The sequence below is a fragment of the Talpa occidentalis genome, unplaced genomic scaffold (assembly GCF_014898055.3).
Source record: "Talpa occidentalis isolate TD23 unplaced genomic scaffold, MPIMG_talOcc4v2.1 talOcc4.4, whole genome shotgun sequence".
NCBI classification, from domain to species: domain Eukaryota; kingdom Metazoa; phylum Chordata; class Mammalia; order Eulipotyphla; family Talpidae; genus Talpa; species Talpa occidentalis.
The window spans coordinates 87,794,315-87,809,321 of NW_023604295.1; the positions used below are offsets into that span (position 1 = coordinate 87,794,315).

Consider the following 15,007-nt stretch of genomic DNA (forward strand, 5'->3'; position numbering starts at 1 on the left):
ATTCTTTAAAAGTTTAAAATGTGGGCCTCCCTAGTGGTGCAGGGGGTTGAGCGCAGCGCTGTGAAGCTGTCCGCAGCCTTTGCAGTGCGGGTTCTATCCCCGGCCGGCCAGGGAGATACCCACATGGGCAGACCTCTCCTGTCTCACCCGCTGCTCCCCTCAGCAGTGTATTTCAGTACATCTGCCTGTTCTGCTCCCCGCTCTCTCTGGTGACTTCCCACCCCCCATGACTCTGGCCTGTACCCCACTTATAAAAAAAAGTTTAAAATGTGTGTAGTGCTTTTACCCGATCACGAACATGGTTAGCATTTTTATGTATTTTTTTTCTCACTAATGTTTCCATTTGCAAAACTTGAAACTTTTTTTTCAGTCAGGTATTTGATTCTGAGCTTAATTCATGCACCTTTAGGGCACCCTTTTAAAATGCAGCATTAACAGGGTCCTGCTTGGGTGCAGGTCTCGGATCTGGGTGTTCATATGTTGCTTTCAGTCCCATCCTGGATATTCCTATCACTATCACTGTGTGTGTGGGTCACATAGTCTCCTTAGCCCTATCATAAACACACAGGTTGAGGGAGAAAGTCCACACACACTCAGAGGTCCTGGTGAAATGATCTCATATGTTGTGGTAACCTTTGTGGAATTTACTTTTGATCACTATGTTCTATTGAGAGCCTTAAAATGTACTCTACAGACACAGAGAGGGTGTGAAATAAGATTTTTAACAGGGTACAGAAGCAGAGGCTAAATGAGTCAGAAGTGGGACCAGTGTCTGAGCCTCCATGAATTGAATTAAGGTAATAATTATTTAAAAAGTAATGATTAACAGGAAAGTACTTTGGAAGGAATCTCAGGAATCTATACTCCAAAGCAGAAAACATTCTGATGGTCTCTTTGTGATAAGGCATTGTTGGCCGTGGTCACTCACTTCCTGTTCGTTCTTCCCTCCTGTAGTGATGAACCACCAGCACCAGCAGCAGATGGCGCCCAGCACTCTGAGCCAGCAGAGCCACCCCACTCAGAACCCACCGGCAGGGCTCATGAGTATGCCCAACGCACTGACCACTCAACAGCAACAGCAGCAGAAACTTCGACTTCAGAGGATCCAGATGGAGAGAGAGAGGATTAGAATGCGCCAAGAGGAGCTCATGAGGCAGGTAGGCTTCTGTGGCACTTCATGGAGGCCCTGTGGCCCATGGTACAAGAGAGATAGATGCTTGCCATCACAGTACGTCTTTCTTTAGAAGCTGTAAAGGCCAAAAGCCCTGTCCCAAACCTCACGAGGAGAATCCTGTTTCTTCTCCCAGTGTCTGCCTGCACTATCTTCATAGCCAAACTTAGGAGTACAAGCACTAGCTGGATGAGCATGGCTGCCATTGACTTCTGCTAGCCTTCAGGAGAAAAGGAGTATGTTCCAATTATCTATTGCTGTGTATGTAACAAGTTAGCCCAAAAACGTGGTGACTTAAAACAATAATCATTTCATTGTACCACACAATCTTATGGGTAGGGGTCAGCTGGACTGTTCTGCCTGACATGGTGTTGGCTGAGGTCACTTAGTGATATCGGTCTGGTGGGTAGGCTGGTATTGGACTGGTGGGTAGGCTGGTCCAATATGGCTTTGCTTGGTGTGTAGCATGGTAGAAGGAGAGTGAGGCGAATGGGCTCAGCTAGAGTAAAGGCCTGGAGCGTCTACACCTCCAATTCTAATATGGTAATCTCAGAGCAGTGGACATAGTAATTCGTGACTCTCCCAGAGAGTATCCCAAGAGACAGGAAGTGGAAGTGGCCAGCGTTTTAGGATTTGGTTCTAGAAACTGTCACAGAGTCACTTCTGGTCGGTTTCCGTAGTATGGTGGTTATCACGTTCGCCTCACAGAGTCACTTCTGCCACATTCTTGTGGTCAAAAAACCACAGAATCCCTCCCTTCATCAATCCCCCCAGGACTCCCACCCCTCTCCCCATATTAGAGCTCATAGCAGAGTGGATTTTCTGTAGAAGAAATGACAAAGAATCTACAACCATCTTTGATCTGTCATGGAACATGAAAAAAAGGAAAAATTAGGGGAAAACAAGAAAACAGTTTCACTTGGGCTGATAGATTGGTCTGCAAAATTGCTGGACATTGATCAGGCTGTCTGCCTCCCTCTCTCCCTCCCTCCCTCCTTCACCCCCTCACTCTCTCTCCTTCCTTCCATCCTCACCTCCCTGCCTCCCTCCCTCTCTCCCACTGCTACACTTCAGAAAAATGAATAGAACAGTTTTCTCCCTGATTCAGTGGCTTAGTTTATGCAGAAGTGAAATTTTTTCTTCTGAGTTGCTAAAGTAATGTAACCCATATTTTTCAGGTCTCATAAATTTTGGGAGTTACATTTTTGGGGAGAAAAGCTTCAGTTTATTGTTCTGATTCTTGACTTTGCTTTATGACTCACATGAGCAAGATGCATGGGTAGCTCCCTTTCCTAGTTTAAGGGAGGGAGTAGTTTTAACTATTCCAGAGAGCCTTCTTGCAGAAGGATGGGGAGGTCAGAGTTAGCATTAATTTTTCTTTTAGTTACATCTGATACTTAAAAAATGTATACATTGACTTCTACAAATGAGTAATGTATTTCTCATTAAGCTAACTCTAAGACATAAAGTCTTTATAGTATGCAAGGTTTGAAAAACACGAATTAAAAATAATCCCTTAGACATTTGCTTTTGAAAATGAGGGAAATGAATATAAATTGTGCTTTATTGTTCAGTTGAACTATCCTCTAAATTTGAGGAATACAGCTTTTTAATATAATAGTGCATTTTACCCTGAGCACTTATGTCTAACTTTCATGGTTATTGCAGGGTACCAGTTGTTTATACGGTTTTTAGATATTTGGTATCATGTCCCTTAGCAGGAAATAATTATATTATTCTTTTCTGTTTTTTTTTTTTTTTAAAGATTTATTTATTTATACAAGAAGTGGGGGTACAGGCCAGAGGCATGGCACGGTGAGAGAATTCACCAGAGACAGGGCAGGGAGCAGAACAGGCAGACAACCGAAAACACTGCTGAGGGGAGCAGCGGGCAAGATCGGAGAGGTCTGCCGCACCATGTGGGTATCTCCCTGGCTGGCCTCTGGGAATCGAACCTGTGCTGCAGAGGCTGCAGACAGCTTCACAGCGCTGTGCTCAACCTGCTGCGCCACTGGGGAGGCCCTTCTTTTCTGTTTTTTTATGATATTTCTATCTGGAATGATTTTTCTGTTTATAATATAGGTAGATTAACAGTATTATACTAACATTTATGTTTTCTCTTATTTTTATATTTAAGTAACCATTTTTTTTTACAGATTTATTTATTTATGCATACGAGAGCCGGGGTACAGGCTAGAGGCTTGGGGGTGAGAGGATTCACCAGAGACAGAGTGGGGAACAGAACAGGCAGATCGACTGAAGTACACTGCCGAGGGGAGCAGCGGGGAGACAGGAGAGGTCTGCTGCGCCATGTGGGTTGTTCCCTGGCCGGCCGGGGATTGAACTCGTGCTGCAGAGGCTGCGGACAGCCTCACAGGCTGCGTCTCAATCCCTTGCGCCACCAGGGAGGCCCATATTTAAGTAAGCTTTAATGAGATCTTTTTCTTGCACAAAACTGTGAGCATTATGTAAAGAGTGTTTCTCAGTTTTTGCCTTTCTTTGTTTCTCTCTCTCTTGTCCCACCTCCTTCTTTCCCACAGAAACTATTTTCTGAAAAAAGGTTGGGAAATCTGCCCCTAATTGTTTCCTTTATTCCAGTCGTAGGTGCCTTTGAACTAGAATGTAATGTTGATGGTTCATATTACATCAACACCAACCAGATTCCTTAAATGCTGATCACTGGGGTATGTGGCACTGGGAGTATGGTGTTGCACCATAGGGTACAGATCTCTGTACAGGAAACAGGGAAAGCGGGGTGCAGATGTGCTCAACTTTGACCCCTTGGGGGTGGTGTGTATGTGTGTGTGTGCACACATGTAAGCATGTGCACACATGTAGTTAGGAGGACTAGGACATGAAATGGATGGTTCTCATGTCTTCTTATTTGTATTATGGAGTACAAAAGAAAAGGTCTAAAGAGCCTTTTAATTGTAGAAGATTTTTCCCCCATTCAAAAGCAGCCTGCTCCTTAGTGTCAAGGATGTTATTTAAGGCTCCACAATAAATAGTGTATATTGTCTTGGTGGCTTTTTTAAACTTCTTTTGGTGATTTTTGCCTCACTATTTAAACTTAAGCAGGGGCAGGGGCAGGGGCAGGGGCAAGGAAACAGGCCAGAAGTAAAAGTGATATTTGGTTCACCTGTTTGGCTGCTTTTCAGCGTCTGGTAGAAATTTATATGGATGAAGGAAATGGTGGTGCTGATGAGGTATGAGGGTTATGGGTAGATTTACATTTCTTTCTTTACCAACCTCCATAACTTGGGTCATCAGCCCTAAAAGGTGGTGAATATCCTTTGTTTACAGGCAGTTTGTAATTACTCTGGCTCTTTTCTTGTTGGCAACAGGGCCCTGGTTGCACAGCCTGTCTGGTCTGGATCCCTTGCCCTCAAACAGGCCTCAACTTACCCTTAGTTCTAGCATGGGAGGGTTTTCCAAGAGAAAGATTCTTTCCTGTGCTTTGTATCTGTAGTAGGAAGGCAAGTTGGTAAAATATAGCAAGTGCATGAATTCATTCCCTAATTTTGGTATAGAGGCAGGAATGGACACAGGGCAGGTTTTCTGATCCCATGCAGACGGGGTAAAGGAGCAGTCAGAGTCCTCAGTGGTTTTTGCAGGTCTTTTATTGGGATTTAGCCGGTACACAGCAGGCAGGGGTGCTGGGGGGGCGGGAGTCTGGCAGGCCTCCCAGTCCCCAGCAAGTGTTCACTCTATGTGGGCTCTCCGGCCTTCTCTGCTTCTTTCTCGGCTTCTCTTTCGGCTTCTGCTGGCGTCCCTGTGACGCCGTCCTTAAAAGCCCAGTCTTAGCCCAGGTGAATCCCATCTACCTATGCCCACACCCTACTCCAGGTGCCCGCCATCAGGCATGCATTCAGGACGCAAGGATCCGTCATCTATCCTGATGGCGGGAGGGCAGAAAAACCTGACATTTTTCCTTACCCTACATTTGGGGACTCGGTTCTGTACATTTTTATCATTCTAAAATTATGTGGTAAGTGTGAAAGCTCCTTATGAAGTATGTGTTAAAGAAATACTCAAATTCATATTTCTTCTTCATCTTCCTCTTCCTTCTTCCACACCATTATTCTTCTAAGCATAAAGTCTGCCAGTGTTGTGCTGTGGAGAAAACAAGTCTTCAGTCGTGGTTGCACAGACATTCACCTCTTGATGCCAATCACTCAAGTGTTAACTCATTGTCACTAAAAGCATGCCAGAATATTTTAAAAAATGCATTTGAACAAAGTTTGTTTATAGATCTAAAGTGAACCTCTGTAATTTCAGGATGGAAAGTTATTTTTTTCATTCTTTCCTTCATTTCTTCATTTTTTAACCAACATTTATGTAGTGGAAAATAAGAACAAGATAATTGAGATGTGACTGCCCTTGGATAACTTATATTTGGAATGATAAAATATAATTGGAATGATAAAATCAAAATGATTGTATCTAATCCAAATTAGTGGCCCATGGGTAGATTCAAGCCATTGCCTTTTCCACAGGGTCCCAGTAGCTGCCATCTTTGATTCATCTAATGCTGCTTTGTCCACTCCAGTGGCCCCTCACGCCAAAAAATTATTGAACAGCTACAGAATTAGGATCAAAAGGGCCAGTGAGTCTCCTTAAGGTTAGCATCTTCTGAAGTGGAGAGTCTTGTTGAAAATGGTCCTTTCAGTTGAGCACTGACTGCTGTGGTCATAGGGTTGAACTACTTGCACCTGATCATTGATGAATGATCTTGGACTGTGGTGGGTGTTTGTAGTGCCACGAAGGGAACAGTGTAGGTTTTCTGATAGGAGCAGATGGGGTAAAGGAGAGTCCTGGACCCCTCAGTGGCTTTCCCAGGCTTTATTGAGCTTTTACATGTAGTGCAACAGTCAGGTACACAGCAGGCAGAGGTGCCTGCCAGCCTCCTGGCCCAGGCCAAGTCTTCACTCCGAGCTTCTCTGGTGTTCTTTCTCCCTCTCTCTCCTGCCTCTCTCCTGCTCCTGCTTCTCTTGGGGGAATATCTCAATACTGAGTATAGGGACAGGACAGGCCATTGAGCAGGTTTTCTATGATCCTATGCAGATGGGGTAAAGGAGGGGTCAGAGTCCTAGAGCCCTCAGTGACTTTAGCAGGCTTTTATTGGGATTTACCAGGCCTACAGCAGGCAGGGGTGCTGGGGGGCCGGGAGGCTGGCAGGCCACCCAGCCCCCAGCAAGTTTTCACTCTGGGCTCTCCGACCTTCTCTCACTTTCTCTCTGCTTCTCTTCTTCTCTCGGCTTATGCTGGTGTCCCCATGACGCCGCCCTTAAAAGCCCAGTCTCAGCCCAGGTGAATCCCATCTACATTTGCCCAAACCCATTCCAGGTGCCCGCCATCAGGCATGCATTCAGGACCACAGGGTTTCCTCATCTATCCTAATGGCAGGAGGGTAGAAAAGCCTGATACCTTTTACCTACCCTACACTGAGCTATGGCCCACAAGAAGTAAACAATATAACTTATAACAATGTAACACATGCAGGTGCCCCATCATGCAGGGCAATCCTAATGGGGGGGTGGGCAGAAAAGCCTGAAAATCATTTACCCTACTGTGTTCCAGGTGGAGGCTGCATGAGTGGTGGGGAGGAGGTTCCCCTCAGGTCTATGGCCTTTCTAGGAGAGTATTTCCCTTGTTCTTAACAGGTGTCTATCACGGCATTATGAGAGTGAATTTTCCTGAAAGACATTCTCAATTGTGTGTGTCGAGGCAGGAAGGCCACAAAGCAGGTTTTCTATGATCCAGCAGACCGGATAAAGGAGGAGTCAGAGTCCTCAGTGGCTTTTGCAGGTCCTTTATTTAGATTTACCAGGCACACAGCAGGCAGGGGTGCTGGGGGGCCGGGATGCTGGCAGTCCTCCCAGCCCCCAGCAAATCCTCATTCTATCTGGGCTCTCTGGTGTTCTCTCTGCTTCTCTTCTTCTTCTCTCAGCTTCCATTCATTCTTGGCTTCTGCTGGCATCCCCATGATGCCACCCTTATAAACTCAGTCTCTCAGCCCAGGTGTACCCATTCCAGGTGCCTGCCATCAGGCATGCATTCAGGACCACAGGGTTCCTTCATCTATCCTAATGGCGGGAGGGCAGAAAAGCCTGATACTTTTTACCTTACCCTACACTCTGGTAGGGTTCTATTTTTGCTAAATTTTCCTAAAGACTGTAAGACAGTTTCAGGTTCATTAAAGAAATGGCAACCCTAGAAAACAATCTCAGTTAAATGTTTCCTGATATCCTCATATTGCCATTTATTTTTTAATTTTTTAAAGATTTATTTATTTATTTATACAAGCACTGGGTACAGTCAGAAGCACGGGAGGGTGAGAGAATTCACCAGAGCCAGAGCGGGGAGCAGAGCAGGCAGAAGGACCGTAGTACACTGCTGAGGGGAGCAGCGGGCGGCAGGAGAGGTCCCCGGTGGCTGGGGAGCAGCCGGGGATCGAACCAGCGCTGCAGAGGCTGTGGGCAGCTTCGCAACCCGGCGCTCAACCGCTGCGCCACCAGGGAGGCCCTGTCATATATTTTTTTAAAGATTTATTTTATTTATACATACAAGAACTGGGGTACAGGCCAGAGGCGTGGGAGGGTAAGAGAATTCACCAGAGACAGAGTGAGGAACAGAACAGGCAGATTGACTGAAATACACTGCAGCAGGCGAGACAGGAGAGGTCTGCTGCGCCATGGGGTCACCAACCTGGCTGGGGGTTGAACTCGTGCTGCAATGGCTGCAGATAGCTTTGTAGGTTGCATCTTAACCCTTTGTGCCACCAGGGAGGCTGTAGGGTCAGGAATGGACCAGTGCAGGTTTTCTGATCCCATGCAGACCGGGTAAAGGAGTCAGAGTCCTTAGTGGCTTTTTGCAGGTCTTTTATTGGGATTTACCCGGTACACAGCAGGTAAGGGTGCTAGGGGGCTGGGAGGCCTGCCAGCCTCCCAGCCCCCAGCAAGTCTTCATTCTATCTGGGCTCTCCGGCCTTCTCTCAGCTTCTGCTTCTCTTGCTTCTCTCTCAGCTTCTCTTTCGGCTTCTGCTGGCGTCCCTGTGACTCTACCCTTAAAAAGCCCAGTCTTAGCCCAGGTGAATCCCATCTACCTATGCCCACACCCTATTCTAGGTGCCCGCCATCAGGCATGCATTCAGGACCCCAAGGATCAATCATCTATCCTGATGGCGGGAGGCCAGAAAAGCCTGACATTTTTCCTTACCCTAAAGAGGCCCATGTTGTCATATTTTTTAAAAGAAATTAGTATTCAGTTTTTGAAGATTGTTTTCTTTTTAGTTAAAAATATTATATTTTTAATTTTTAAAAATATAATTTGCTAGGTTTTTTTTTTCTGATTGCGATGAAAGAGCATTTTACTCTTAAAAAGAAACCCAACTCCCTCAAAACTACATAATGCATGATTCTATTTGTATGACATTCTGGAAAAAATAAATCTGTAGATACTGAGAATAGATGGGCAGTTGCCAGGTATGGGATGAGGGAGCTCCCTTACAAAGGGACAGTACTAGAGAATTTGGGGTAGGGGGTTAATGGCACAGTTCTGTGTCTTGGTTAAGGTGGCTATTTCACAACCATATGTATCTGTCATAACTCATAACTACATACAACAGAGAGTGGATTTTTTGCTAAATTTAAATAAAAATAATAATGAAGATAAATTATCACACAACAAAGAGAAAACACACATTCATTGTAGAAAATGTTTAAAACATTCAAAAACAAAGAACATAGCAATCACTCAAACTCTTATCTAGAAAGACTGGCTATGAAGATTTCTCTCTAGTCTTTGTATGTATTCGTAATTGTGTTTTGTTTTTTAAGACAATCTGTATGTAGCATGTTATACTAACTGTTTTGCTATCTCGTCTTCTTAACTTACTGGGAATTCATTTATTTCCCTGGAAGTTGTGCTGTGATACTGGATCTTTCTATCCTAAGCTGTCTGGATCCTTTCTACAACAACACTGGTCATAAATTTTAAAATAACATGAGCCACACACATGTCCACAATGACTATAGAATATTCTTCTCTAGCAGCTTAAAAATCAAAACAGTGTTTGCTCAGTTTCGTAAAGGAAACACTTATAACATTACTTAATGAACTGGAAACTTTACTCTTTTAATTCAGGTTGAAAATTGACATAGAGTCATCTAGGTTCCTACTTATCCATATAAAAAAAGCAATCGTGATTTTATCTGAGGAGAGTATTTTTTTTTCATGTGCATTATTCAGTTAAATAATGGGGAGGAGGGGTTTCTGCCCAGAAGGCTTTAACCTCCATCACGGGAGTCAGCTCCCGTGAGGAAGACTCTGGTGGAAAAGCCTTTTCTCTCCCTGCCCCTCTCCGGGACTGCATTGTTGAAATCCCATCATTCTTCCCAGGTACTTTCAGCACTGCTTTGACCCCATTCTTTCTTTAACTGGGGCCCACAGACTTAAGAATCCCCTTGTCATAACGAAAATGCTGACTAAGCCTGGCCTCTGCTTGTCAAGGCAACAGGGACCAAGACGGAGGGTTTGGGCGGGAGGCCGTGGAATTCTTTTGGCAGGTCCTGTGGATTTCTGTTCAACTTGACAGTCACTACCGGTCTGGCTGGCCAATTGGCTGGCCTCTCTGCCGGTCCAGACTGAGGGCCTGGGAGGGACACACCCTGCTGCGAGCAGTTCTGGGCTGGGGGAAGTGCTGAGGTCTATTTTTTGGCATGTGAAGAATAGTTACTTAGAGTTTAAAAAGTGTCATCTATAGCAGACCGTGAAGCTTAAATGGTGGCTATTTCATGACATGGGATTATAATTTAACTTTTATTATTTTTTATTTTTATATATGTATTTTTTAAAGATTTTATTTATGCAAGCACTGGGGTACAGGCCAGAGGGATGGGAGGGTGAGAGGATTCACCAGAGCCAGAGCGGGGAGCAGAACAGGCAGAAGAACCAAAGTACATTGTTCAGGGGAGCAGCAGACAAGGCAGGAGAGGTCTGCCCCGCCATGCGGGAATAATCTCCCTGGCTGGCCAGGAATTGAACCAGTGCTGCAGAGGCCACGGACAGCTTCACAGTGCTATGCTCAACCCGCTGCACCACCGGGGAGGCTCTATAATTTAACTTTTAGAGAAGCATTTCATAGAATTAGATTTCACGCTTGACTGAGACATAACTGATCATGTCAGCTGATCATTATATAAGTCCCTCTAGAGTTGCCTGGCTGTTTCATTCATTCATTCGGCCATCAAATGCTGTAGGCCCTAAATGAACAGCAGTGAAGACGCTCAGTCCCTACCCTCACAGAGCTTCCATTCTAGTCTCCATCAAGTGTTTTATTTGTCCACATGTCCCAGAAATAATCCATTTTCTAAAATGCCCTGGTGTTCCTATGCTGTTGAGGAATAAAACCAATTTAAGTCTTTTTAAGAGGACCCCATTGAAAAATGTTATAAGATGGAGGCTCTCCAAGCCTGCACAAAGGAAAAACAGCTCCTTATTTCTGATCTTTTAACAAGATCACCATGGTATGAGGAAATATCCTTTAACAAAATACATTCAGCTATGTTTTTAAGTAACGAAAGAATATCTAAATTATAATGTTTTCCTTAAAGTGATTCCAAGGGACAACAGAGATTATAGAATAACACAAGATTGTTATATACAACCTGAGTTAAAAGAGCAACAACAGGCCATGGAAATAATTATGGATTCAACAAATGTCTTTCCAAAAGTGTCAGCGTTTCAACTGTTCTTTCATAGCGACAGTCTGGCAGCCGAGCGTGTGTGATGAGGTATTTAGAAAAAAAGGGAGGCTCCAGCAAATATGACAGTGAATTTGTAGAATCTCTTGGCATGGAGTTAAATAAGAACTTAGAGTGGAAATTTTATTTTTTTCCCCAATAAAGAAGGTAAATAATTCAGTGTTCTGCTTCTGAAGTCCCTCAGGGTTTTGGCAGAGAGAGCCACTTCTCTGCACCAGAATAACTATTTTAATGTTAGGATTTCAAAATATTGTCTTTATTTTTTTCTTTTGTTTCTACTCACCCCACCCTTTATAATTAAAACAATCCAGTCTTCCATTTTTGTAGAGTCCCTGACCACACACACTTAAATCAAGCAGAACACCCTCAGGAGAGGTTATTGTCATTCGTTTCTCTTTGAAGTACATTCCAGGGAGGGCAGGAGCTGGCTGGCATGGCTTCCTCAGCAAAGGACAGACCTGGGCTGCAGGACACTTTCAACTGCTGTTTACTCTCTCACCTCCTCTGTTGAATTAATCCCCAGGCAGGCTGCAGGCCAGTGCAGTGCTGGAAGGAGTGGAGGTTTGAGGATTGCTTCCAGGGACACAATCAACTTACAAGTCAGCATTTGTCTCTCACACCCCTCTCCCTTCCAGCTATGCTACACACCACCTCCTCCTTAAGAGAGGGTTTTTCCCTCCTTTTTTTCCCTCTTTAACCTACATGTACTTACCTGTTTCAGCAATCCCCACAAACTCTTAAAAGAGATTCTCAAATCCTTATTTTGCAATAGTCTTTTCAGCCCCAGCTTGGCTATAGAGAAAAAATAAAGTTGTGTAAAGAGGGAAGGGGTGGAGTCAACATGGGCAGCTTTCCAGATTTTTCTGAGACTGGCTTTTAAAAATCTGTATAACTTTGCTTGATGCGTTGTGAATTCCCAGAACACTAGCTCCACCCATCTACGTTGAAAAGGATCATGGAATCATTCATTCTCTTTCCCAATTCAAGATAATTAAATGGGCCATTTCATTAAATCCTCCTTTAAACTGTCTGAAGTAAAAGGGTTGATATTTCCATTTTATAGCTAGGAAAAGAGGCTGAGAGAAATGGAATAACTTGCCCAAATCCCAGAGCCAGTGGGAGAAAGACCTGAAAATTTGAGCTCTGTCAACCTCAACCATGTCTCTACCACACTGTGTCATGTTTACAAGAACAGATTCTGGCTCCGAATCCTGGGAAAATTGCTTAATCTCTGTTTCTTCACCTGTGAAATGGAGACAATTGAGTTGTCATGAGGATGAAATGAAATAGCTCATTAAAACACTTAGAACAGTACTTCACACCTAGTAATGATGTGCAAGTGTTAATATGCTTTTTAACAGTCCAGAAAGTTGATCTTATAATCCATCTTTTTTCAGATGGATACGCTGTCAAGAAAAGTTAAGAATTTGGTCTCAAATGTAGTTAGTGAGAAGGTGAGCTGGGATTTGAACTCTAGTCTTGCTGATTCCAAGGACATTTCATCTTCCATGCCAAGCCCTCGACATTCCAAAGGCATTTAATCCTCAACAACTGTTTGAGAATTCCAGTGACCATTCAGTAGCCACACAAATTGAGAAACAGCTTCTACCTCTGCACAGATTACTAATAGGAAGCCCTTCACATATGTCTCAAATCTGGAATGGAAGGGAGCTTCCTTTTTCCACATGGTAGTCGCTGAATAGCTTGAGAGCCATGGTGTGTCCCTAAAGGTTCTCTTCTGCTTAGACAGTTACCTGCTTCTTCACAGGACACGCCTCCCTGGCCCTTCCCAATCTCAATTTGTCGCCTCTGGCCACTTTTTATAGACACAGCGAAGTATAAAACAGAGACCTGAATGCAGCTTTACCCACGGAGGTTGACTGGAGGAAGGTAGAGCAGTTGAAACATCTAGAGGAGCAATGCTGAACTGCTAGTGGAGATGGAGAGGAGGTTTAGAGCATGGAAATATCGGGAACATGGTCATTATTTGCTGTAACCTACCATCCTGCCCTAGAATCCTCCACAAGGCAGGGCTCTATCTGTATTGTTCATTTCCGTATATTTGTTAAGGAGCACAATACCTGGTATCTCATAGTCTTCATTGTATTTTTAAAAGTAAATAAATAAAGACAGGTACAAATGAATGAAGTGTGAGGACTCAGGGAGACAGTTGTTTCAGAATTTGAGCTGGAATAGATGGTGATGACATTAAGAGAAAGCCTGATAATAATGGGAAGAGCTACTCTGGGACCAGATTAGGTGTGCGGTATGAGACTTGACTGGACATGTTTATTCGGATGTGCCAGACTGGGAGGGGGAGAAGTAGTGACATGTTATTGTGGGAAAGGTGGTGTAGCAGATAGGACTAGATGAGATATAGCCAGAGGAAAGCGGATCCCAAAGTGCAGAGGAGTCTAGGAAACTGAAGACTTATTTGGGAGGAAACGGTGGTTCGGGGTGGAGAAGACACTTGAAAGGCCTCTGTGAATAGGCCTGTTGTACTGCACAGGTTGTAGATGAGAGACACGCTGAGGGTCTGGGGTAGTGTTTGTCATTCTGCCCCAACACGAAGGAAGTGGGGACGGAGTGCCGAGTTAGGGCAGCTGCACTACCAGCTTTGAGTTGGAGGCCTGAGTCATGTCCTAGACCAGCTTTGGCCCTTGTTCACACATCAGTTTACTTTGTCCACTGTCTCCATCTTTTGTCCCTGCAGCAGCTGTTCTAGCTCCAGTGTCTTGACTGCTGCTTTTTGTCAAACTGAAGTCAGGTATTTGCCTTTCATTTCTGCCTGCACAAGGGCAGTGGGTGATGTGTGGCAGCCAAACCATACTTAATCTGGGGGTTAATTTTATATCTAAATTTAGTTGTTGTTGTTGTTGTTTTAATCCTCTCTTGTTTGGAAAGGGACATAGGGGTGTGTTAATGAGGCTAGTCTTTTTTTTTTTTCAAACCTTGGATTTTGTACTTCTTTTATTCAATTCATGAGCAGAAGTAGGAAAATTTTTCATTCAGGAAAAAAGACAAGACTTCTAAATTTGGAGCTGTTCTAGCAGAAAATAAAATTAGGTGAAATGAAATTTCTCACCATTTTCCATATATATTAAAGGCTAATTTTATACTATTAAAAAGGGTTCATAATCCTCACCTTGCTTCAAAAAAATTATTTTCTTTGCCTCAGTGACTCATCTTGATGAATTCATACTTTGGCTTAAATCTTCCAAGGAAGAAGAATCAGACCATTCAAAGTGGATCTGGTTCAGGTTAAGAGTGTGATTTTTAAGATTGTTTATTTTGTTTTTCGTTTTCTGAGATTAGAATACAGAGCAAGCTGATATTAATAATAATAGTAAGTTAACCGCTATTACGTTATCTTTTATGCCATGTCTGGTGTCAGGCTCTGCTCTGAGCACCGTATGTGTATTCCCTCACTTTATCACCACAGCAGCCCTATTAGGTAGAAGCTGTCATTTCCCCCATTTTTACAAATGAGAATCAGAGAGGTTAAATACCTGTCTGGAAGATGGCAGGGCCACCGTTCAAATCAAGCATCTGGCAGTGGAACCCTGCTCCTGGCCTCTTTTCCCTCCTGCTCATCTTTTCTGCTAGGACCAGGGAATTTGCACTGGGACCATCCCTCGAGGATGGGGTTTATACCCAGCTAGACGGGATGTATGCGGATTTATTATTTTGTGGTTGAAGATGAGAATTTAAATGTGCTTAGTTGTTTTTTTCTCTTATCACTAATCATGTTTTAAAATATTTCCATTTGTATTCCAGTAATATTCTTCATTTCTTCTTTAAACAAATAGTTATGAGTACCATCTATACATATCCATGTTACAGAAATGGAACATGACAAATACAGTCCCTTTCTTCATGCAACTTCTAATGATAAGATAGACAATACATAAGTTGCTCTGAAGAAAATTAATTTGGGTTAAGAGATAGAAAACAGGGTTGACATTATTTTAGATGGGTCAGAAAGGAATATCTCTGAAGAGATGAGATCTATAAGAGACAGATACTAAGTGCTTTGGGGAGAGCCTCGGAGCATGTTGGCAGCAAGGGACTA

At 43.7% G+C, this 15,007-nt stretch overlaps 1 protein-coding gene across 1 annotated transcript in view; it reads left to right on the forward strand.

Moving 5' to 3' along the window:
- Positions 1 to 15,007, forward strand: part of WWTR1 (WW domain containing transcription regulator 1) — a 129,710-nt gene that overhangs the window by 97,274 nt on the left and 17,429 nt on the right. Inside the window, exon 4 of the mRNA XM_037525815.2 lies at positions 955 to 1,157. Coding sequence (XP_037381712.1) covers positions 955 to 1,157 — 203 coding nt within the window. The remainder of the gene's footprint in view (positions 1 to 954; positions 1,158 to 15,007) is intronic.